Source organism: Anomalospiza imberbis, chromosome 2 (assembly GCF_031753505.1).
Source record: "Anomalospiza imberbis isolate Cuckoo-Finch-1a 21T00152 chromosome 2, ASM3175350v1, whole genome shotgun sequence".
NCBI lineage: Eukaryota > Metazoa > Chordata > Aves > Passeriformes > Viduidae > Anomalospiza > Anomalospiza imberbis.
The window spans coordinates 1,028,075-1,052,252 of NC_089682.1; the positions used below are offsets into that span (position 1 = coordinate 1,028,075).

The following is a 24,178-nucleotide window of genomic DNA, read 5'->3' on the forward strand; positions in this document are numbered from 1 at the left end:
ATGCAGGGAACCAGCAAACACCATCTAATTCCACTAATTTCTGCTCCTAATGAAAATGGGGACAATGTGGTGCCCTTGCATTTGTTTCATTTGTGACCTGGCCGGAACCAGTGCAGAGTAAATGGATTAAACACTGACTAAATATTTATTATCTCCTGTAAGCCAGGCCTGTGTTTGTATCTGATGACAAGAGCTGCAGTGGGCTCAGCACCACCCCAGGGCTCAGGTGCTGACAAATCCTTCCCTATGGATATTTTCCTCCTGCCCTCTCTCATCCTTTCTGCAGAATGAAAAGCCAGCTTGATTACTGTTGCATGTATGAGGTGCAGAAACTGAACACGGGCAGTGTTCCCACCAAACATGCTGTAATCAGCACACAAACCACCCATCCATGAAAGCAGCCCTGTGTTAAAGCAGGGATCACTGTGCAGCTCCCAAATGTGGACTGATTTAGCTGGACATTCCCCCCTGGGTTACACAGTCCCAGATGTGTCACAGCCACGAGCAGTGAGCAGCACTCAGGTCTCTATGGATGCCTGTGCAGGAAGCCACAGCTCCCAGAATTACCCCACTTTGCCCGCCCTTGGACAGATTTAGGAAGGCTGGGAGGGAAGCAGATGTCAGGAACAAGGAAGTCACCCAGCGACTCTGTCCTGACAAAATAAGTAACTCCAAATGCACGGAGAACAGCTGGCATTGATTATTTCAGTTCTCCTTTCATTCCAGGGGCCAGGCCACACAGGAGATGCTCTTTGAGGCCCCATTCCTCAGGGCTCTAAAAAAAGGCAGATTATTCTGCTTAAGCACAGTTATCTCCCAAGCCACTGCAGGCCCAACTCAAAGCCCAATTAGAGGCTTCTTAATTGAGCACCAGCCTGCAGAGTCTGGAGCTGGTGAAGGGCAGAACAGCACAGAAGCTGCACGGCAGACCATAATACTTCACTCCTTTGCTCACTGAGGTCCCAGAGACTTTTTTCCTTGCATGAGGAGTACAAGGGACACAGGAATTCTCCCTGCTAATAAAAACTGCTGTTTCAAAGGACTGTGAATTCTGGGGAAGCTTTTATGGGCCCGAAATGAGGGGAGGGATTGATCAGATTTATTCCTCGTGTCCCTCCAGCTGTGAGGGATTCTTCAGCAAACACAGGCCAGGCTTTTCTCCCACTCTTCCAGTCAACTGTAGCTAAAAGCAGGAGAATGATCAAGAATAGGAAAACACTTCCAGAACAGCACACCCAGACAGACACTGCCTCAGGGACTCCCCATCCCTGGCAGTGCCCAAGGCCAGCTTGGACACCGGGGCTGGAGCAGCCTGGCACAGTGGAAGTGTCCCTGCCACGGCAGGGGTGGGATGGGATGAGGTTTAAGGTCCTTCCCAACCCTAACCAGTCTGGGATTTCTTAGATCAGAAAATTAATTCCAGAGTTTTACAACTTGATTTAACTCAGAATTACTTTCCTTCCTTGAGGAATCCTGTCCCTCTCCTTCTCTCCCAGTAACAATCAAAAGCCCAACCCAGCTATTCCAGGAGCAAACACTGATGGAAGAGCACTTTTCTGCAGCTCCCATCTCTCAGAGACTTGGGGCTCATTACTCCACAACTCCCCCTCCAAAGTACTTAAGGACCTGTATAAAGATTTTTACCTAAATATTTACTTGTTTTAATTCAGAGATGACTAAAAAAAAAAAAAAAAGAGACAGAGAAAGGAATGCCCATGAGCTGCTTTATAATTTAGAAAGGCAGCTTGAATAAGTTTTAGTTGAGCTTCATTAACAAAAATGTGCAGGTCTTGTCTCTATGACAACTCCAGAGGGAGTGGAATGATTCCCTTCCTCTCAAGAGCCTGGAAAACTGAATAATTCAGAGAGGAAGAGATCCTTAGTCAGACTATTTACAACTGTTTGGATTTGTTAACACCTATTTAAAGCCAAGGCTTATGGAAGATTTTTGGAGAAAGGATGTCTTGTTTAAGACAAAACTTCTCTCCTTGTTTAATTCAGAGGCAAGAGAAGTTCCAAAGGGACATCTGAACACTCACTGAGGCTTCAGCAAATAAGACAACCAGTCCAGCTTTGATATTTGTAAGATGAAGATAATCAGAAAAGAAAATAAGCTCTTTATTTAAAAGCCATGTAGGTCTGGGCATGCAGATTTCCAAAGCAATTAAATAATTCTCCTCTTTCTCCTGTCAGAGCAAAATTCTGCCTTTAACAGCCCTTATCTGCACCAGAAAGTTTTTGTAATGGCAATAAACTCCTCAAATAGTTCACAGAGGAAAAGGAAACAGATTTCTCCAAAGTTCTCTATCCCTCTTACCCAATTTGGAATGAAAATCAGTTTTAATTCTCTGTCTCACACCAATACCTGTGTTGGTAGTAATATTATTAATGCAAACCATGAATATTCATGGGATTCAACGGTTTGGGTTGGGAGGGACCTCAGAGCCCACCCAGTGCCACCCTGCCATGGCAGGGACACCTCCCACTGTCCCAGGCTGCTCCAGCCCCAGTGTCCAACCTGGCCTTGGGCACTGCCAGGGATCCAGGGGCAGCCCCAGCTGCTCTGGGAATTCTATCCCAGCCCCTGCCCACCCTGCCAGGGAACAATTCCCAATTCCCAATCTCCCATCCAGCCCTGTCCTCTGGCAGTGGGAGCCCTTCCCTGGGTCCTGTCCCTCCACACACAGGTGCAGGTCTGGCAGGGCCAAAGCATTTGGAGCAGAAACACTTTCATTCCTGCAGGAAAATCTGGCAGTGTGGGAATGTCTGTGCTGTGTATTGGGCAGCAGGCTGAACTCACCAAGGAGTGACAAAAATTAACAATTTCAAGCTTGGACTCCAATTGCAATGCAAACAGACTATGTCAATCTTCATTTTTGTAGCTAACACTCCAGGTCTTGCCTAGGCTCTCCCATTAGCAGATTTATTAGTAATTACTGTGCTTAGCAATTGTATAATTGTATTGTAGTCAGTTTTTACAGGGCTGAAAGCATTTAGCAACTTGAAATGAGGGTTGGAAACTGCCAACTTCCAAAATTGCTGGGACAGCCCAGGGCCATCAGCCTCCTGCCCCCCTGGGGACACCTGAGGACACCTGGGCACCCCTGGGCTTGTGTCCAGCCTCTGCCACCAGCACCTCCAGGGCCCTTCCCAGCCCCTGTGCCCCAAGACTGGAGTGCTCCATGGGGCTGTGGTGACCCCAGGGCAGGAGCCACCACTTGTCCCTGTTGGCCCTCACCCTGCTGACCCCGGCCCAGGGGTCCAGCCTGCCCAGATCCCCCTGCAGAGCTCCCTGCCCTGGGGCACAGCCACACCCACCCAGCCTGGCACTGCCCAGGCACTGCCCGAGGGGGCCCTGGATGCAGATCCCCACCAAGAGCCTGAGCAGGGCTGGCCCCAAGCCTGGGCCACCCCAGGAGAGCCCAGCCCCAGCTGGACTCAGCCCTGCCCACACACAGCCCTGTGCCCACCCCACACTCACCATATCTGTGCTAGCACTGGCTGAGGTAACCCAGATTGGAAAAAAAAGTTCCTGGCTTGATCACCTGTAAAATAAACAGGACATGGCTTCAGCTCCAGCTCCAAACACCTGGCAGAGGGAACGGGGAGTCAGGAGGCAAAACCATCTGCAACAGAAGCCCAACCCATTCCATGGCTCATGATCATGTACAAAGCACTAAGAAAATTCAATGTAACAAAACAGAGTAATGAAGAGGAGGCCTCCTATTGCCTTTGAGACCAAAGTTTGATGAAAATTTATTAGGATCAGCACAATTCCTTGATTTGGAGCTTTGCTTCCCACTGCTTCAATCAGTTCTGCATTTAGATCTTTCCAAGAGGTCAACCATGCTGATGTCAGTGCTGTACAAACTGAATTTCTAAACCAGATTTCAGTTAAATTGACATGCCTTTATTTAATCAGACCTTTTATTTATCACAATATTAGTGTGGTGAGCTGACCCCAGGCACAAAGAACTCATCACTCCCTTCCACAGCAGGATGGGGAAGAGAAGATATCAGAAAATAACAGAAAAGTTAGGGCTGATGTGGCAAAGTATTTGAACAATGGGATATAAAATAAGAAATACCTGTTCAAATGTTCTGATTGTTATGCCCATATGTCTCCCAGGCAGCTCTGCACACATTTAGGCTCCCTAGTTAAGATTTAACTAAACAAAATTAGAAGTGGAAACTGTTTGTTTACCAGTGATAAATCCAGCAGTTGGTTTCAGACTATGGAACTGTTGATCATGTTTTGCTCTCTCCTCCACAGTAATAGCCCAGATATCCAGGTTGCCTGGTTCAAAAGAAATGGAGAAATGACATTAAGAAACATTCCCTAAAAATCAACCTCTTTTATTTCTGAGTGTAATTATCTCACAGCATTCTGGGCCTCCTCAAACAAGCCAAGGATGGGAGGTCACTTGCCCCCCAGAGCACAGAGAGCTGAAACTCCAGTTCCTTTACCTGCAGAGGCACCTCTTCCCCCCAGCACCCCATCTGACCCTGCCCACATGCAGCCCTGACCCTCAACACATGCACCCTTTAAGTGCAACCAGAGCAGTTTCTGTCTCAGCACTGATAATTCTCTTTTGTAACCCTTCTGCAGATCAGCTGCAGAACTCGACTCCCAGACGGATTCCCAGGACCTGAAGGGGCCTGCAAGGAAGAGGGAACTGAGTGACAGGGATGGGTTCAGACCCAAAGAGGGGAAATTGGCTGAGCTATACAGCAGGAATTGTTCCCTGGCGGGGTGGGCAGGGGCTGGGATGGAATTCCCAGAGCAGCTGGGGCTGCCCCTGGATCCCTGGCAGTGCCCAAGGCCAGGCTGGACACTGGGGCTGGAGCAGCCTGGCACAGTGGGAAGTGTCCCCATGGCAGGGGTGGGATGGGATGAGTATCCCAATCCAACCAGGCTGGGATTCTGTGATTTCATGTGAATAGCAAAAAATCCTGTCCCTACTGCACTGCCAGGGCCCATCCTGGATTTTTCACTGCATTTCCAGATGCTGCAACTTCCCCTGCTGTAAATGAAGAGCTAAAAAATGTGTTACTTTTGTTCTAACCTAAATGTGGGTGATGGGACAACAAGGGAAAAACTGGGAGTGATACCACCCAAAGGCATCTGCTGGACCTTTCAGCAACTAACAAGTCCAGAAGCCTGAAAGGAAAAAGCATCTGCACTTCTCCAGTGCGAGTGGGGCAGAAGGAGGTGGTGCCCACTGCCTGAGTGGCCTGGCTGTGCCTGCAGGGACAGAGGGAGGGGCTGGAAGGGATGGCTGCAGCACACGGGGCTCTGTGCTCTTGGCTGGGAGGTGTCTGCAGAGCCACCACAAAGCAGAGAAACTCTCAGCTCAGAGAGATGCACAAACACTTCCCCAGAGAAAGCCCTTGGAAAGGAACACGTTTATGCCAAGTTTTTGCACACAGGAACAGTTCAGAACACATCAGAAACCACTTACCCCCAAAAGGTGTTGGAAACTGAGCCATGGTTCTGTCACTTTTAGCTTGTTAATAGATGCCTGGAAAAGAAAAAAATATATATGTTTGACACAGTATCTTCCATTTTCCATGTATTTTCTGTATAATTAATTACTACAGGAAAAAAAAAAAAAGGTAGTGGAGAAGCAGGATTGCATCAATACTTCCCACGCCAACTGGGACTTACAAAACTCAGTGTCTCATTTTTGCACTTCCCTGTGCATCTATGAGGGCATCTTCCTACCAGCAAACAGCTACATTTCAGTTCTGCTTTAAGAATGGCCTCAATACCAGCCTTTATTTATAAATAAGTATTTATTTATAAATAGCCAGAGATGGAGTGAGGGCAGAGCTCAGTCAGATCCCAGCGATGCTGCTCCAGGCTCCGTGACTTTCCTGAGTGCCACAACCCCTGCTCCTGCTTAGGAGGGAAACTGGCTCCATTTCCAAGTACTGCAACCCAACATCAGTGATCTGGTTTTTATTCCTGACAGCAAATGCCCTGCCTTGCTCGGGGTCCCTTTGTTTTAAACCATACACATGATAAAGATTAAACTCCATGTCCTGCTTTGTCCCCAGCCCAGCCCCAGACCTGAGGAGCACCAAGTGCCCAAGGTGCAGTGGAGCCTCCAGGAGAGCACCACTGGCTCTGCCAACAAAGCCACCACACAGGCTCCAAATTTCAGCTGGACGCAGAAAAGGAAAAACATTTTTCTTGCTGCACACAAAGGCTGACATGAGCTGCCTGAGCCAGGGGACAATGACCAGCACCGGAGCTGCACAACAATGAGCCGTGGCCTCTTGTCCTGGGAGATTCCACTCGTGTCTTCCAGGCAACAGCAGAAAGGCAAAGGGGAACAGAATCAGGAGAATAATTTAGGCTGCTTGAACAGCAGCAGAAATTTATCAATATCCCTAAGAAAAGGCATTCACTTGCACCAACAATTTCCTTTTGTCTGAATTGCTGTTTGCTCCCCTCCCCATCCCCCTTTCACACTTCCCACATTCTCTTCTGGTTTCCAACTTGGGAACCTCCTCTGTATCCCCTCCCCAGATGTCCCTGCACAAACCCCTGGCACTTTTGCCAGCCAGGCTCCCCAGCAGTTGGAATTTAGGGAATGATGGACACAATCCTGACTCTTTTCCCTCCTAATTTGGCCAAGCAGGTGACTCCAAAGCCCTGTGCCCCAGGCCAGGGCAGGCAGCTGATGCTGCTCCCTGCACAGCAAGTGTTATCCCAGAAATTTCAAATTCCAGGTGCAGAGATCCAAAGGTTCAGAGCGAGCTCCCTGAGCTGGGGGGCTCTCCCAAAAGCGTTCCTGAAGTGCTGAAAGATCAGCACTTTTATCTTTGCCTATGTTTTCTTATTGTTCTCTGCTGTGGGAAAGAACTCAGTGATGCTGCTGGGTTTTATGACTGCAAGGAAACCTTGAGGAAAAAATAAAAGGAAAAAAAAAAGAGGAAAAAAATGGGTGCAAAGAAGAAGGAAAAAAACAAGGAGATAAAACCAAAAAAACAAATAAAAAACCCAAACAAGCAAAAAGCAAACTAAAACGAAATGAAACTTAAAGGAAAAAAAAAACATAAACCAAACCAAAAACCAACCAAACAAACAAAAAACCACACAAAAAAAAGGAGAAAAAGTGGGAAAACTCAAAAGCAGAAGCCCCTGAAGTCCCTCCTCTCACTGCCAGGCAGTTTCCGTATTATCTGTCCCTTTTTAGCAGGAGGGGAAGCAGCAGAGCATTTACAGTGCCCAGCCCTTAGGGAAGAGCCTCCTCCACAGACTGCCCAGGATTCCAAAGGAACTGGCTCCCCTTTACCTTGAACCCAGGAGGAAGAGGAGAGGCAGTGGGAAGTCTGAACACCAGCCCCGTGCTGGATGCCAAGGAAAGCAGAAACTATTCCAAAGAATTTCCAGAGGGTAAAAAAAAAAAAAAAGAAGCAAGCGAGAAAAAAACCAAAGCCAGCTGGGGGAATGGAGAGAAGGAGCAGAGAACTGTGGTTAAATGTGAGAGGCTGAAACCCAACCCAAAGCTGGCTGCAGACAGAGAGACAGGGAAGCAAAGTGAGGGAAAGGCAAATCTCTCCCCTACTGGAACGTGCTGGAGTTTGCTGCTCATTGCTGACGGATCACCTGAGCTCCACAAGCACAGGTTTCACTGGGCATGACTGAGGTGACACCAGGGACCCCAGGCCTCTCTCCCACAGGCTGGACCACATGGTCTTTCGAGGTCCATCCTGACCCAAGTTGCTTTGTGATTCTGGTTTTGGGGCTGAAGGGCTCAGGGGTGGAGAACAGGTATTATTTATCCCCAAAAACATCTGGCACAGTTGTTATAGTATAAAATATCATATATATGTAAAGTATTGTGAAGCAAATAAACCAGCACAGGATCCCCGGGGCTGGCAAAGCCCTCCCAGCCCATGCAGTCCCACCCTGTCCCCAGCCCAGAGCTCTGAGTGCCACCTCCAGGGGACACCTGCAGGGATGGGCACTCCAAAGCTCCCTGGGCAGCCCCTGCCCAGGCCTGAGCAGCCTTTCCATGGGGAAATTCCTGCTGCTGGCCAAGCTGAGCCTGCCCTGGCCCAGCCTGAGGCCGTTCCCTCTCCTCCTGTCCCTGTTCCCTGGCAGCACAGCCCGACCCCCCGGCTGTCCCCTCCTGGCAGGAGCTGTGCAGAGCCACAAGGTCCCCCCTGAGCCTCCTTTGCTCCAGGCTCAGCCCCTTCCCAGCTCCCTCAGGAATTCTCCAGCCCCTTCCCAGCTCCATGCCCTGCCCTTAACACTCTTCAACCCCTCAAGGTCTCTACTGCAGTGAGGGCTCAGAACTGACATCTGAATTTCCAACCTTATTTTGAAACAGTAACCAATTGTTTAGCTGTGCCTTCCACATTCTCCAGTCTCTACCAGTTCCACAGCAGCACTCACTGCAATCCTTTGCCTTCCTTGTCTCTCCCAGCATCCCCAAGAAAGAACCCACAGTGGGATAAAACAAAAATCCAAAAATCATGAAGGAGCCAAACACCCAGAGAGCTGCCAGAAATCCGGGCTGGATAAGCTGAGCTCTGTGCCAATCCTTCCCTCAGGAAAGCTGTGATTTCACTCCAGCCACTGAGATTTGTATAAACCTGGACACCTCAGCAATTTTTTGAACTCTGCTAAATTCAGTTGCTGCTGACCAATGAGTTCAGGAACGATTCAAACAGGAAGAAGGGGAGACGAGCAGGGGAAGCACAACTGGGCCGTCAGTGGATCGCACACAGCTCCCTGGGGAAGGCAGCCCAGAACGCCCACACCAGCAAAAGCACGCCAGCAATGAAAAGTGACCAGCAGTGCCTCAAAGGGTGTCTTCTGCACCAGTCAGGAGATGCAACTGCTACTTTATCCTTCTTTTAGAGAGCACAACAAGGAACTTTGAGCTACTCACCTTTGCCTGTCATCAAAGAGCGTAAGCCACAGCTGCACTGGGATTTGCCAAACCAATCCAACATTAAACAGCTCCTTCCTACGTAAATCCCTTCTTCCCTGAACAGCAGAGACCCACATCTTGTCCACAGGGTATAAACCACTGAACACTGGGGTCAGTCACGAGTTCTGTACTTCCCAGCCCTCCAGAAAAGGCAAATATTCCAGCTTTCAATTCCCAGCGTGGTCCCAACAGCAGCCATCCCACAGGTCCTCTCCCCACCGAGGATCCCTGGGGCTGGAGCAGCCCTCCCAGCCCATGCAGTCCCACCTTGTCCCCAGCCCAGAGCTCTGAGTGCCACCTCCAGGGGACACCTGCAGGGATGGGCACTCCAAAGCTCCCTGGGCAGCCCCTGCCCAGGCCTGAGCAGCCTTTCCATGGGGAAATTCCTGCTGCTGGCCAAGCTGAGCCTGCCCTGGCCCAGCCTGAGGCCGTTCCCTCTCCTCCTGTCCCTGTTCCCTGGCAGCAGAGCCCAGCCTGCTGTCTCCTCCTGGCAGTTCTGTGGGGCACTGGAGCGTGTTGGTGTTCCCAGGTCAGGGAGAGCAGTGACAGATCAGTGACACTGCAGGGGATCAATAATGGGAAATGCTCACAGCCCCATTCCACAGCTGCTCTCTGTGATTTCCCCCTGCTCGGGGTCTTTGGCCTGTGCTGTTCTGGGCTGGCAGAAAGGCCCTGGTTGTGAAAGTTGTTCCAGTGGCACTGAACATCTCCTGGCTTCTGGGGTTGACCTCTGTGTCATCTGGGAGGGGGAAAGCCCAAAAGGTCTGGGAGTGAAATCACAGAATCATGGGATGGTTTGGGTTGGCAGGGACCGTAAAGCCCACCTAGTTCCATCCCTTTGCCTGGTCCCTTGCCAAGGACACCTTGCACTAGAGGAAACTCCACAGCCTCTCCATCCATGGTTTCCCATAGAGCTCAGAGCACAAGGAGCCTTTCCCCATGCCTGGCCTGGGGATGATGAGATGGCTCCTGGCACAGGGATGGAAAGTGAACAACAAACACCAGCAACGAGGCTTTCCAGCAGCACCAGTTTTAGATTAGGCACAACTGGAACTCTATCACCTGCACCATTATCTTTATAGACACTAATGAGAAACATTTGCTATCCCCCAGCTCTGAGTGAGGGACACAAGGCCCTGCCCAGCCAGCTCAGCTGTCAGGGCTCTCCCTTCCACCTTACCCTGCTGTAGCTAAGCTCAGAAATACCTGAATTCTTGATTCTCACTCCACATGCCTTCTTCTCATAAACCAATACTCTGTACACAAGCAGTGCTTTCATATATATATGGGTTTATATTATATATATATATTATATATATAGGTTTTATACATATATAGGTTATATATATAATATATATTAGGTTATATATATATATAAATATCTAACCTAACCGTAACCCTCGAAGTTGTTCACATAAAGGTAAAACTGAACCATGTAGAGAAAACTCCACATATATAAAATCCCAGACCACATCTAAATTTAAGTACTGATGTTTAAAGCTTTTACCTCAAGAAAATGAGCATGTTGAAGATAACTCCAGTAAAAAACATTTATTCATAGGAGTCAGGCAAAGATGAAAATTCCTTTCACAATCTATTCTACATGGACTTTAAAATATGGCTCAGAAATTTATTAGAGTTTCTATTTAAAGTTATCTGTGCTCTGCTGAGGCCATGTTTACAGAGAAAACTGCAATAAAACCACAGGAGGTATAAATTAAGAATAATTGAGCTGTTTCAGTGCTGTGTGTCTTTATACAGACACGTTTCACACAAGAAAGATCCTAGTTTTGTTCTCCCTAAAATGCAACCCAGCATTTCTATTCCTAAACAATTCCTCATGAGATAATTCTTGATCTGAATGCCAGAATTAATTCCTGAGGCCACTTATCAGTCACCTTCCTCCTCCTAGAGGAAAAAAAAAAGACAAACCCAACCAGATAAAGTCCCAACATCCTCCAAGAATTCCAAATGACAGCAAAATCCCCCCAAGCAGGACATCACATGAGTGTCCCAGGCTGACAGCAGGGTTTGGAGTTTGCAGCTGTTCCATGGGAAAGCCTCTAGACCAAGATCAGTCAAGGGACTCAGAGTTTTAGCAAAGCCTGGTAAGTTTGGATCAATGTGGGATAACAAAAGCATTTTGAGACATTCAGGGAATTCTGATCCTTGCACTTTGGAGATCAGATTTTAACTCAGTCACCACTTTGCAGAACTTTCCAGGGTTTCTGTTCCTTACAGGAATGACTGGGAAAGTAAAAACCTTCACAAATGTCAAGTCCTACCATTTATTCTATTTTGTACCAAGCACCCAGAAGAGATTAACAAAGCACCTCCCCACTGCAGACATTTTTCAACAGCTGTGGCAATGATCAAACTGCTGAGAAGTCACTTCTGCATCTCAGAATCGTGGAATGGGTTGGCTTGGGGAGGGACCTTAAAGACCATCTGCCTGACAGGAGGGGCAGCCAGAGGGGAACTGGGACAGGAGGAGAGGGAACGGCCTCAGGCTGGGCCAGGGCAGGCTCAGCTTGGACAGCAGCAGGAATTTCCCCATGGAAAGGCTGCTCAGGCCTGGGCAGGGGCTGCCCAGGGAGCTTTGGAGTGCCCATCCCTGCAGGTGTCCCCTGGAGGTGGCACTCAGAGCTCTGGGCTGGGACAAGGTGGGCATGGGGCACAGCTGGGACTCTATGGGCTGGGAGGGCTTTTCCAGCCCCGGGGATCCCAGGATCTCTCACACATGGGCTTCTCCAGCAACTCCAGTCCCAATGAACTGTGACTGGACTGTGGCAGCCTGTTCAAGAGGTGACTGACTCTCATTTTAAAAGATTTAACACAATGAAAAGCCAGCGTATCACTCAACTGTTTCTAAACCCCTTAATAAGAAATAAGTGTCGTTTTATTTTCAGTTTAATAGCTGTTGGCTTCATTCAGAACCACCAGACTCTGTAAAGCGGGAATTCCAGGACTTTCTTAGTGCTACAATTTGTTGATTTTTTAAGTTGCCTTTACTCATACAGGTACAGCAGTGACTTGTTTGCTCATTTTGTTTGTTTGGGGGAGTGTGTTAAAAACCCTCATTAACACAATGGCAGTGGGCAATTTCTGACTCCTCCTCCTTCAAAACAAGTACTGAACCCAAAAATCTGGAAGACAAGGATTAGGAAGCTGGGAATACTTGCACATCTACAACAACCTTCACGGCAGCCTGACATTAACTTCAAGAATGATCTGGAAAGGAGGACAAGAAAGTGCAGGATATCCTGCTGGATGTGAGTGCTGTGTGCCCTTGCATCTCCAAGTCTGTTTTGTCTGACAGACCTGCAGCTCCCAGAGCAGATCCAGCAGAGCTGAGCGAGGGCCTGGAGCAGCTCCGTGCCCAGGAGAGGCTGAGGGAGCTGGGGCTGCTCAGCCTGGAGAGGAGCCCCAGTGAGAGGGGCCTCAGCCCTGGCTGTCCCTGGCTGTCCCTGGGTGTCAGTCCCTGGCTGTCTGTCTGTCCCTGTCTGTCCCTGGCTGTCCCTGTGTGTCAGTCCCTGGCTGTCTGTCTGTCCCTGTCTGTCCCTGTCTGTCCCTGGCTGTCCCTGTGTGTCAGTCCCTGGCTGTCTGTCTGTCCCTGTCTGTCTGTCCCTGTCTGTCCCTGGCTGTCCCTGTGTGTCAGTCCCTGGCTGTCTGTCTGTCCCTGTCTGTCTGTCCCTGTCAGTCCCTGGCTGTCCCTGTGTGTCAGTCCCTGGCTGTCTGTCAGTCCCTGTCTGTCCCTGGCTGTCAGTTCCTGTCTGTCCCTGTCTGTCAGTCCCTGTGTGTCCCTGTCTGTCTGTCCCTGTGTGCAGGAGGTCAGAGCCGGCCCAGGCTCTGCTCCAGGCCCAGCAATGGCCCCAGAGCCACGGGCAGGGGCTGAGACCAGCAATTCCCCTGCCCAGGAGGCACAACTTCTGCCCTGGGCAGGGACCGAGCTGGAACAGAGCCCGGAGAGGGGCTGCAGTCTCCTCCCTGGGACATTCCAGAGCCACCTGCACACAGCCCTGTGCCCTGTGCTGGCCCTGCTGGAGCAGGGAGGTGGCACCAGTGACCCACTGTGGTCCCTCCCAACCTCACCCATCAGGTGACTCCATGAATCCCAAGAGAAGCAGGTAAAGCAGGTGGGTGCTGGTATTTCCATCCCATCAGCTGAAGACAGTTATGCTTTATTTCCAAGCTGTCCATCCAGCTCTGTCCATGGCTCTAGGATCCCTAAGCAGTGGCACTCAGGAGACGCTTGGAACAAAAGAGAAGAGTGGCCAAAGCCCGGAGTCCAGCCTTGGCTGAGTTTGAGTGCTCTGTAACCCCTCAGTGCCAGTTTTATCCTAATTTTATGGGAGTACAATATTCTAAGAGCAGTCTGGCAGTCACATCACACCTTTAACCTGGCCACCTTTAACTCTTTGACTCCAGCTTTCAGAGGGCAGAGCACAGCTGCTTTGAAAGCCCAGTGCAGCCCTGGACCACTTCTGTGGGCATTTTCCCCTTGCCACATTTCTGACCTCTCCAGTCCTCACCTTGTTTCTTCAGTTACTGCCTCTGCAAGAACCACCCCAATTGGGTTAGAGACTAAATAATTACATGGCTTTTTGCAGATTATCCCTTTCCTTACTCCTGCATCAACTCTCACACCTACTCCACCTACCTCAGGCCACCTCCTGTAGCAAGGGGGACACTGCTGCAGCACATCCAAGTCAAGAAGAGCATGGAAATATTCTGGGAGGTGGCTCATAAACGTCTTCCCTCACTTTCCTACAGATGCCCAGGACACAGCTCTGCAGGAACTCCTGTGTTTCAATCCAGCTGGATGTTTTTAAAGGAATCAGGGCAGCCAAAGGAATAGTTCAGAGCTGTTAAGTCTGGCTTGGACAGCAGTGGTGCCTTCCAGCCCAAGATTTAATCACTTGTAGGCCTGACCTAATCCCACATAGCTATGCTGTGAAAATCCACATGCTTGTCCCAACTTTAGAGCTGATCCTTTGAAATGGGGACAATGAAAAAAAAAAAAAAAAGAAAATCGGCTATTCTTGAGTTATTTCACTTCACCTTCCCCATCTCTGTCACTAAGTAACAGCTCTGCTGGAGGAAGGGTAGGAAGGAAGAAAAAGCCCTGAGTCAGCACAAGTGCTGAGTCAGGGAGTTCAGGATGTGCAGTCCATTCCCTCTCCCCTGCTCCGAGGCACATCCAGCAGATAAAAGGTCTGGCCGGGCAGGGAGAGGCTCCAGCTGGTGATGAAAGCAAAGGCTCTGTGCTCTGAAGGACTCAGGGAGGTCACTCTGTCCCCTGCAAGCAGCTGCTCTCCTGAACTCTCCCAGTTACATAAGTGCAGGGCTCTGCTGGTGCAGACCTGGGAAGCAGATTTTCTAACCAGTCATTTAGTAGGAGAATTATTGAGCATCTACCAGGTCTTATCAGCATCTCAGCAGCTGTGTCAGCCCACATCACCGCTGCCTGAGGCAGCTCCTCTCTCCCACCCAAGGACATTGGGCTCTGAATTTCTTCCAAGCTGTTTTCTCAACTCCTGCAGAACATGAGGAGCTCTTCAGATGCACAAACAGAACTTCAATTGTGGCATTTAGACCAGGCTTTCTGTCATTCACCCTCCTTCTGGTCACACTTAGCCCTGCTGCTCCAACACTGGTTGATCACAGGTGGCCAAGAAGAGAAAGTGTCCAGCAGACAAGAAACAGCAGCTTTATGGGGAAGAAATGCAAATGTTGGAGAAACAGACAGAGAAACTCCCTGGGCTGTTTCTCCCAGGGACAGGACAGGCCCTTGGGCATTTGTAAAATCAAGGGATTTCCTTGCACTGCAAAGGGGGCTGAGCAGGCACCAGCTCATAGGGACGGTCAGGGACTCTCACATTGTCAAAGCACAGGCTGCATAAAGCCTAAACAAGGAGTTAACCATGGTGAAGTTCCATTGCTAGAGCTCCTGTCTCCTATTTGAAATATCCTTATGCACTCTCTAAGGAAATGAAACAAAAAGAGCTTCACTGCATGAGACAGGGAATATCCCAAAGCAAGGGTTTCCTGGTTCCATGAGATCAATTCCCTTCAAAATGCTTAGAACCAGTTTTCACACAAGAGCAAAACCATCCCAGATGTGACCACCAAACCAGGCAGGTGATACATGCAATGGGGTGAGGGAAAGGACAAACAGTCTGCACGATAAAACACAAACTGTAAATACATACAGAACACATACACATACATTTTAAAAGGCACAAACCAACTTAAAAATCCTATTTCTATATTAAATAAATTATTAATTGACTGCAAGTACATTTGAATGGCAGAAAAAAGTTGTGTAAAGGCATGTGCCAAGCTTGCTTTCCAGGTGACAACTGTGCTTTCCCAGCAGTTCCACATAAACCAGGCTCCTGCATGTCAACAACAACTGGAAAAACTTTAACCTCTGGCCAGGGTAAAGGAATCACTGAATGTTTTGGATCCTAAAGCTCATTGCGTTGCACCTGGGCAGGGACACCTTCCACTGTCCCAGGCTGCTCCCAGCCCCAGTGTCCAGCCTGGCCTTGGGCACTGCCAGGGATCCAGGGGCAGCCCCAGCTGCTCCGGGCACCCTGAGCCAGGGCCTGCCCACCCTCACAGGGAAGGATTTCTCCCAGTATCCCATCCAACCCTGCTCTCTTCTAATGCTGAGATACAAGGCCAGGAATAATCCTGCTGGATGCATTACCAGTGGTAATGACAAGTTCAGACACAGCAAAGAAATGAGCAAAACAGACACAAAACAAGGGAAGACTTTCCATGTATTTCACTGGACTTGAGAGGTGAGGATTTAGGGAACAAGATTTCCCCAAAGCAAACAGAGAGTGAGGTTCAGGTTTGTCTCAACACAAAGCTACAGGTCAAGGCAAGAGGTTATTGGGAGAACAGCCAGATTTCAGCTCTAGCTCTGCCCCACAGCAGCAGCACTGAACCACTGAGGATCTCTCCAAGTGACCCCAAGTTACTCTGCATTTCTGCCAAGGGCTGGGAATCATTTAAGGCCATGCAGGAGAGAACAAGGATAGGCACACAAAGCCAAGAACTCCAAGGAAAAATCTAGATATGGAAGACAGGGTCTTTAAAAAAAAACAAACAACCATTTATCAAACAGTTAGGGAAGAGATGCTCATCCTCACTATGTAAGTACTTGGAGCTGCTCTGAAGGATGCAGGTTGGGGAAGAAGCACCATGTGCACAGGCATTTTCCATGCTGGCTCTGGAAAATTTTGTTATGGTCCTTCTCTAAATGACCCAGGAAGTCTGGACAGTTAATAACACTGCAAAGAGTAATTTTCCTGTCCTGAAACGCTTTAATATGTCAGGATAAAAATTCCTTCCCTCAAGAGGATAAGAACATTAAGGCTGTTGTTAGTGCTAATGGTTTATTTACTGTAAGTCACAAATCTGTGGCATGGGGAGGTTTGTTTCCTGTAGCTCACAAATTTCTCCCCTGTGGGTACTTCAAAAGTCAACTGGTTTGCAGTTCCCTGTAATCAGGAAAATTTGCTACAAGGTTGTGGGGCAGCCTTGCACTGGGAAAAAAAATCCAATTACAAAACTGTAACATGATGCTGATTTCCCAACATAATAGATCTAAAAAACCTTTCAAGTTTGATTCAAGAAGAAAGCCAAGGCAGCTGTGAAAACAAACCTCCTTAAAACCCTCACATGTGCAAGTTTTTAACATGCTGACATGTTCTCCTGGGATGTCACAGCCTGACCCTTACCCACTGATGCTGTGTGCTGGTAGCAGGCTGGTTCCTACAGAGCCACCCTGAACTCTGCATCCCCAAGAGAGAGAGAATCCCCAAATCCCCGGGGCTGGAAAAGCCCTCCCAGCCCATGCAGTCCCACCTTGTCCCCAGCCCAGAGCTCTGAGTGCCACCTCCAGGGGACACCTGCAGGGATGGGCACTCCAAAGCTCCCTGGGCAGCCCCTGCCCAGGCCTGAGCAGCCTTTCCATGGGGAAATTCCTGCTGCTGGCCAAGCTGAGCCTGCCCTGGCCCAGCCTGAGGCCGTTCCCTCTCCTCCTGTCCCTGTTCCCTGGCAGCACAGCCCGACCCCCCGGCTGTCCCCTCCTGGCAGGAGCTGTGCAGAGCCACAAGGTCCCCCCTGAGCCTCCTTTGCTCCAGGCTCAGCCCCTTCCCAGCTCCCTCAGGAATTCTCCAGCCCCCTCCCAGCTCCGTCCCCTGCCCTGGACACCCTCCAGCCCCTCCAGGTCTCTCCTGCAGGACCAGAACTGGACACAGCCCTCAAGGGACCTCTCAGAGCCAGACCAGAGGGACAATCCCTGCCCTGCTCCTGCTGGACACACTGGGGCTGGTCCAAGCCAGGATGTTTCCTCAGCAAAGGCAGGGAGAGAAAAAAGGTAAGTGAAGAGATGAACCACAGTAAGGAGAGGTCAGGGAGAGGAGAGCCAAGGAATGATGAAGAGCAGGAAGGGCAGGATACAGCAACACCATGGTGTAAACACAACTCATCCCTTTCCTCCCTCCAACTCCCACAGCTCTTACAGCACTCCCAAAGCACAGCACAGTCAAACCTCCCAAAGGTTGAGCTTTCCAAGGTTCACAACTTGGCAGAGATCAAACCTGCTCAGACGATGGTGCTACACCCACCACAGAGCAATGATCTGAAGACAGAAGTTTCCTTTAGGGTCTGACTTGCCTTGGCAGCGGCTTTGAAAGAACCTTTTCCTGATCTCGAGCCCAGACCTCCCTGAGACAACTCGAGCTCTTCCCTCAGGTCCTGTCCCTGCTCACAGGGAGCAGAGATCAGTGCCTGACAATGACAGATATGAAAGGTTTGTACAACTTATAGCATATGAGGAACAAGTGGCACAATTTATAGCTCACACTTGCAGCAGTGGATTAAATCTAAAAATCCAAATTCATCCAGGTGATTTCAGAAGCTGCTGTCACTCCTGAATGTGGATCAGGACTCCTTTATTTCTCCATCTGGCTTGCTAAAAATAGGGGCAATTTGCCTTGGCAGCAGTCTTGTGACTCCAGCAGGAGATGGCTCGAGGGCCACTTGCTGCAGCACCAAACCAAGGCCCCAGCAGGGCTGGGATCAGCGTGAGGAGCAGAGGCTCTCCCAGCTGGCACTGCAGTCAGCAGGAACTGCTCAGCTCCTGGCTCCAGCACAGCACAGCCTTCTCCACAAGCTGGCAACTGCCAACATCTCCAAAATAAACTCTGCACGCTAAAAATACATTTCTGGTTATTTACCTTCTGAGTTGAGAGCTCAAAATGAAAACTGGCGTTCTAATGATGAATCCACAACTTCATCAGTCATTACCTTCTGAAACAGCAAGCAAGAGTTTATGGCAGTCACTTGGCTGCAGAAGTGTAACCTAAAGATATTTTACAGGAAAAATTAAGTTGTCAATATTTCAACTATTCAAAACCACCCTATACTGAAGCACTTACAATCAAACCTTCATCAGTCAAAAGAGCCTTTCTCAAAATCAACAGTGAAGTTGGCAATTCTCCTGAAAAGTACCACAGGTGTTTACTGGTGCTTGACGTGAAGAGAAAACCCAAAATGAACTTGCTGGGGTGAAGAGTTGGCTGCTTGCAAAGGAAGGTATCTGAAATTTGCCTCAAAATTAACTTGTCCCCCATTGGGGAAAGGAAAGGGTAATAATACTCAACCACCACTGACACCAGGAAAATGAATACACAGAACCAGAAAATGGTTTGGAAAGGACCTCAAAGCTCATCCCATGCCATGGGCAGGGGCACCTCCCACTGTGCCAGGCTGCTCCAGCCCCAGTGTCCAGCCTGGCCTTGGGCACTGCCAGGGATCCAGGGGCAGCCCCAGCTGCTCTGGGCACCCTGTGCCAGGGCCTGCTCACCCTGCCAGGGGGAAAATTTTTCTTAATATCTGATCTGAACCTGTAATTTTTCAGTTTGAGGCCATTCCCTGGCTCCTGTCCCTGCATCCCCTGGAAATTGTCTCTCTCCAGGTTTCCTGGGGCTCCTCCAGGCCCTGCAAGGCCACACTGAGCTCAGCCCAAAGCTTCTCCTGTGCAGGTGAACAATGCCAGCTGTGCCAGCCTTTCCTGCCAGCAGAGCTGCTCCATCCCTCTGCTCATCCTGGAGCCTCCTCTGGGCTCTCTGCAGCAGCTCCAGCTCCTCCCTGGGCTGGGACAGGGCTGGGGCAGCTCTGCAGGTGGGCTCTCACCTGTGGGGGCACAGGGGCACAATCCCAATCCCTCTCCTGATCCCCAGCTGGGGCTCAGCCCAGGGCACGGGGGGCTCTGGGCTGGGGCAGGTCCAGGTCCATCTCTCCCAGGACTGCTCCATCTGCTCATCCCAGCCTGGATTGATCCTGGGGCTGTCCCAACCCAAGTGCAGCACTTTGTACTTTCCTAATGCAGAAGCAACAGAGGCACTGAACGTGCCAAGGATGATCCATAGCATTTTCCAGGCGCTATGTTCAGTTCCCAAGCTGTGACCAGCCAGACCAGGCCCCATGGAGCACTTATTACATCAAATCCACTTTGCTTTCTCACAGAAATGAATAATTCAGTACCTGTAGAGATAAAACTACATGAACATGCCTCATTTCTCATCTGATTAAATGCTGCTTCTGACAGTTTGAGAACCCAAGCACTCAGCACTCCTCCAAATGTTCAGCTGGACTGGTGCAACTTTCAAGCAGGAAACCCCAAGTTACACAAGAAAAAAAAAAAGTCCAGTAAAAAAAAAACAAAACACTTCATATGTTTAAAGGAGGAAACAGCAGCAGCAAATAATCCTCAGCTAAGGCCCCCAGCAAGAGATGCCCTCACACTCTACATTGAAGAGGCCATTTACTCACACACTTCTGTTCTTTTCCCTTTTTATTTGTAATTCTCCAGCAAACATTATCCATGACAACTTTCAAGCTAGAGGAGCTCTATATGGCAACAGCTCATGGCTTCCAGCCCTGAAGAATCTCACTAATTATTTCAATGAAATGAGGACAAATGAAGGAATAACACAAGTATTGGGGTATATGTTTGTCTATGGCCCTTTTAATCATTGCTTGGACAGCTGGGAATTGGAATGCTCAAGGAGTAGCAAGAAAGGAGGAAATAAACCCAAGCAGCACCTCTTGTTCTTTCAGGACATGAACAAAGGGGAAAGATTTTTGAATTGGGCCCAGCAGAAAAATCAGCATCTTCCAATCCTGAGATCATTCCCTCAGCCTTGTGAAAGGTTCCTGTTTAAGAGCCTCAAATGAGGGCTTGCAGGGGCCTCCCAAATCCTGGCTGCCAGCAGCTAGGACAGGGTCAGAGCACTGTTAAAATCCTCCAGGAACTGGAGGTACCAGCTGGGAGAATCATGTTGGAATGAGACAAAGAAACTGGGCAACAGAGCAAACCCTGCAGGCTGAGGAGGAAATGCAACACCTCGGGACAACATGCACTAGAACCTGTCAGGGAACTCTGGGAAAGCTCCTAACAACCACCATGGAAAAGGAGGCAAAAGTTCCTGAAACACAGACAGGCATGGCAGAGCTGAAACAAGAAATCCCAGAACGCCAGAAGGACTGCACAGGGAGGGACCCTAAAGCCCACCCCTGCCATGGCAGGGACACCTCCCACTGTCCCAGGCTGCTCCAGCCCCAGTGTCCAGCCTGGCCTTGGGCACTGCCAGGGATCCAGGGGCAGCCCCAGCTGCTCTGGGCACCCTGTGGTAGCCCAAATCAGGCTACCAGAGGACTAAGTGCCGTGTTTTGCTCACCTACTTCAGAACTTGGAGAGTTTTCTGTGAGTCTTCCTTTGAAATTCATTTCATTGCTGACAGTTCAGGAAGCTGTTAGACCACTTCTAAATAAAACATGCAGAATATTAAGACACATCCCAACACACCTGCCTGAACAGGCTAACACCACATGTGGCTTCCCCCAAACCCTGGAGAGAACATTCCTAACAAATCCTGCAGGGATACAGGATGAAGGGCATGAAGCACCCTGCCCACATCCTGCGTTTCAGGCTGGTTTCCTACTAAAAAAGCTTTGATTAGGTAGTTAAAACCTTTAGATTTGATATTCCAGGGGACTGCACATGAGAATCTAATGGAATTCTGGAAAACACTCCGTGTGACAGAAGAATTGATCTGCTTTGGAAAACAGCAGGTGCAGAGTATCAAGCCCCAGTAACACACAGAAATCATGTGTGAATTAAGCATTATTAAAAAACAAAACAAACAAACAAACAGAAAAAAAAACCAGCACCAACCCACACACAGAAAAAGAACCTGAGAGGGAACCATGGATGTTCCAAGCAGGATCTCACAGTTCCAAGTGAGATTTAATTTGGTTCCAATGTGAAGTTCAGTGTTTGAGACTCATAATAAACTCACACAAACCTCATTTTTAAAATGCTTCTCCCTAGACTGGACAAACTGAACAGATACACAAAGATCTAAGGGAAAAAAAAAAAAAAAGAGTCATAATATTAAAATGTAACAGCCTGGCCAAAAATATGAGTAACCAGATCCACAGTGCCAGAGGTCAGAGATCCACGAGCACTGCTCCTGCCAGCCATTGAAAACCAGGAATAAGAGAGTCCTGCAAGGAGGCACTAAGCCAGCACTGTCCCCAGGGACAAAGAACTTCACACATTTTTTCAGTTACCTTGCCAATAACTTCCCCACTGTATCCAACACTAACCATTGAATCTGGAAGGAATATAATGATTCTATAGCAACCAGCTGTGGAGATATTTTTCAAACAGAACAAATTGGATACAAATGCCAAATACTTTCCCAACCAATTTAGCCTATTCCTAGTGGGAGGAGAAAACTATGTTCACTGCTGTGATCCAAAACACAGTGTAAATCTGAGTTCTGTAGAGAACTCAGGCAGTTTAAAACAAATCTGATAACCAGGAGCAGATAAACAGACACCCAGGTGTGCACCTTTTGTTAATCTGCCAAGACATCACTCCAGCAAGCCTCTCTCCTTGGGAGCAGCATTTCCATGAGACTTTTCCACACTGGTTACACTCCCCCAAACAACAGGCCAAGTTTACTAATATTTCCATGTCCCTTGGAAGAGTTCATCAGAGAATCTTCTGGGGAGGTGAAGCAGTCACATTACACATCAGCTCTACAGTGGCACCTGCACATGAATCACAGCAAGAGAGACCTGGAGAGGCTGGAGTGTGTCCAGGGCAGGGAACGGAGCTGGGAAGGGGCTGGAGAATTCCTGAGGGAGCTGGGAAGGGGCTGGAGAATTCCTGAGGGAGCTGGGAAGGGGCTGAGCCTGGAGCAAAGGAGGCTCAGGGGGGACCTTGTGGCTCTGCACAGCTCCTGCCAGGAGGGGACAGCCGGGGGGTCGGGCTGTGCTGCCAGGGAACAGGGACAGGAGGAGAGGGAACGGCCTCAGGCTGGGCCAGGGCAGGCTCAGCTTGGCCAGCAGCAGGAATTTCCCCATGGAAAGGCTGCTCAGGCCTGGGCAGGGGCTGCCCAGGGAGCTTTGGAGTGCCCATCCCTGCAGGTGTCCCCTGGAGGTGGCACTCAGAGCTCTGGGCTGGGGACTCCCTGGGCTGGGAGGGCTTTTCCAGCCCCAGGGATTTGGGGATTCTCTCTCTGTAATCTGGGTCCTGTGAGCTCCCAGAACAATGCAGTGACCTGGCTGTCACCATGTTTAGTTGAAGCCACTCCTGCTCTAGGTTTCCTGATGTGCAGAGCTATAACAAGACCTAACCTCCCTCCTGTAGGCCAACAAGCACCTCAGTTGAAGCATTTTTCTCAGCAGAACAAGAACAAGGCAACCTGAGAATTTGTGTGTGTGCTTTCCCCTAGCTCAAACACAAACCAGCAAACCTCCAGGTAACTTGTAAAAATAAGAAAAATCAAGTCTAATATTATGTTCATATACATCAGCCCAAGTGCACGCCCTTGGAATGCCTATTTTAGAAGTCTACAAATCAAAAGAGAGGTGGAAACTACATATCTAGGTAACAGCTCTCCTTCCTTCTATCACAACAAGGCTTTGTTTCTATTTAAAACTTCACAGAATAAAGTTTTTAATCTTTAATGAGAGACAAAGCCAAGCTAATGCACGATGGAATTATTGGCAGAATGCATTCACCTGGTTTCATAACACTGTACAGGGATAACAACACAACTCAATAGGTAAATGTCCAAAATCACAGGATGGTTTGGGTTGAGAGGGACCTTAAAGCCTCCCACTGTCCCAGGCTGCTCCAGCCCCAGTGTCCAGCCTGGCCTTGGGCACTGCCAGGGATCCAGGGGCAGCCCCAACTGCTCTGGGCACACTGTGCTAGGGCCTGCCCAGCCTGCCAGGGAACAATTCCTAATTCCCAATCTCCCATCCAACCCTCCCCTCCTTCCTCTTAAAGCCATTCCCCTTTGTCCTGTCACTCCATGCCCCTCCAGGGACTGAAAAGTGCCTCAGCTGAGATGGATTCCATTTCCCCCTTTGGTTTGTTCTGCTCACCTGGTGTTTTCCCAGCTCCTCTCCCCAGCTCCAGAGCCTGGCTCCTCCTGGGAGCTCCTTCACAGAAGTCCTGGAGAACTGGCACAGGGTGCCCAGAGCAGCTGGGGCTGCCCCTGGATCCCTGGCAGTGCCCAGGGCCAGGCTGGACACTGGGGCTGGAGCAGGCTGGCACAGTGGAAGGTGTCCCTGCCATGGCAGGGTGGCACTGGGTGGGATTTAAGGTCCCTCCCAACTCATTCAGGGGCTGCCAGAAAAGCCAGGGCAGCCCCTTGTCCTCGGCTGGTACAGAACCAGACACTGCTGGTGCCACCTTGAACTCGTTCATCAGAGCAAAGCCAGCCTGAGGAGCTGCATCCTGCTGGATCCAGGCCAGCTGCAGCCTTGTGCCCTTGTATTTACTGCCTTTCCAAACCTCTCCAGCTAAAAGCTGTCTCAGATGGAGAGGAACTGCACACAAGGGTCTCTGGGGAAGATTCAAGGAACTTTTGTTTAATAAGAATTTATTTATTTCTCCCCTTTTCCTTTTTTTTTCCTCCCTTCTGAAGTTGGGAAATTATAGTAAAGCACAATAAACCTGCCCACAAAAGGAAATGAAGTGTCACCAGGATTTCAGTGCTCAAGTTCCCTGGGTCTCATTTCAGTGCACAAAGCTGGACTGAGTCAGCATTTTTCATTCATAATGCTGGCAGGATTTTGTAGGGGGTGTTTTAAGCACAAGGACTCGATTTCTGTCACTGGTT

At 49.4% G+C, this 24,178-nt stretch overlaps 1 protein-coding gene across 4 annotated transcripts in view; it reads right to left on the reverse strand.

Annotated features, from left to right (window-relative positions):
* Window positions 1-24,178, reverse strand: part of ITSN1 (intersectin 1) — a 107,542-nt gene that overhangs the window by 73,650 nt on the left and 9,714 nt on the right. For all 4 annotated transcript variants that reach the window (XM_068179214.1, XM_068179209.1, XM_068179201.1 and 1 more), the window contains exons 2-4: window positions 5,463-5,522; window positions 4,205-4,297; window positions 3,482-3,545 (exon numbers count right to left, since the gene is read on the reverse strand). In XM_068179214.1, coding sequence (XP_068035315.1) covers window positions 3,482-3,545; window positions 4,205-4,297; window positions 5,463-5,490 — 185 coding nt within the window. In that variant the 5' untranslated portion in view covers window positions 5,491-5,522. The remainder of the gene's footprint in view (window positions 1-3,481; window positions 3,546-4,204; window positions 4,298-5,462; window positions 5,523-24,178) is intronic.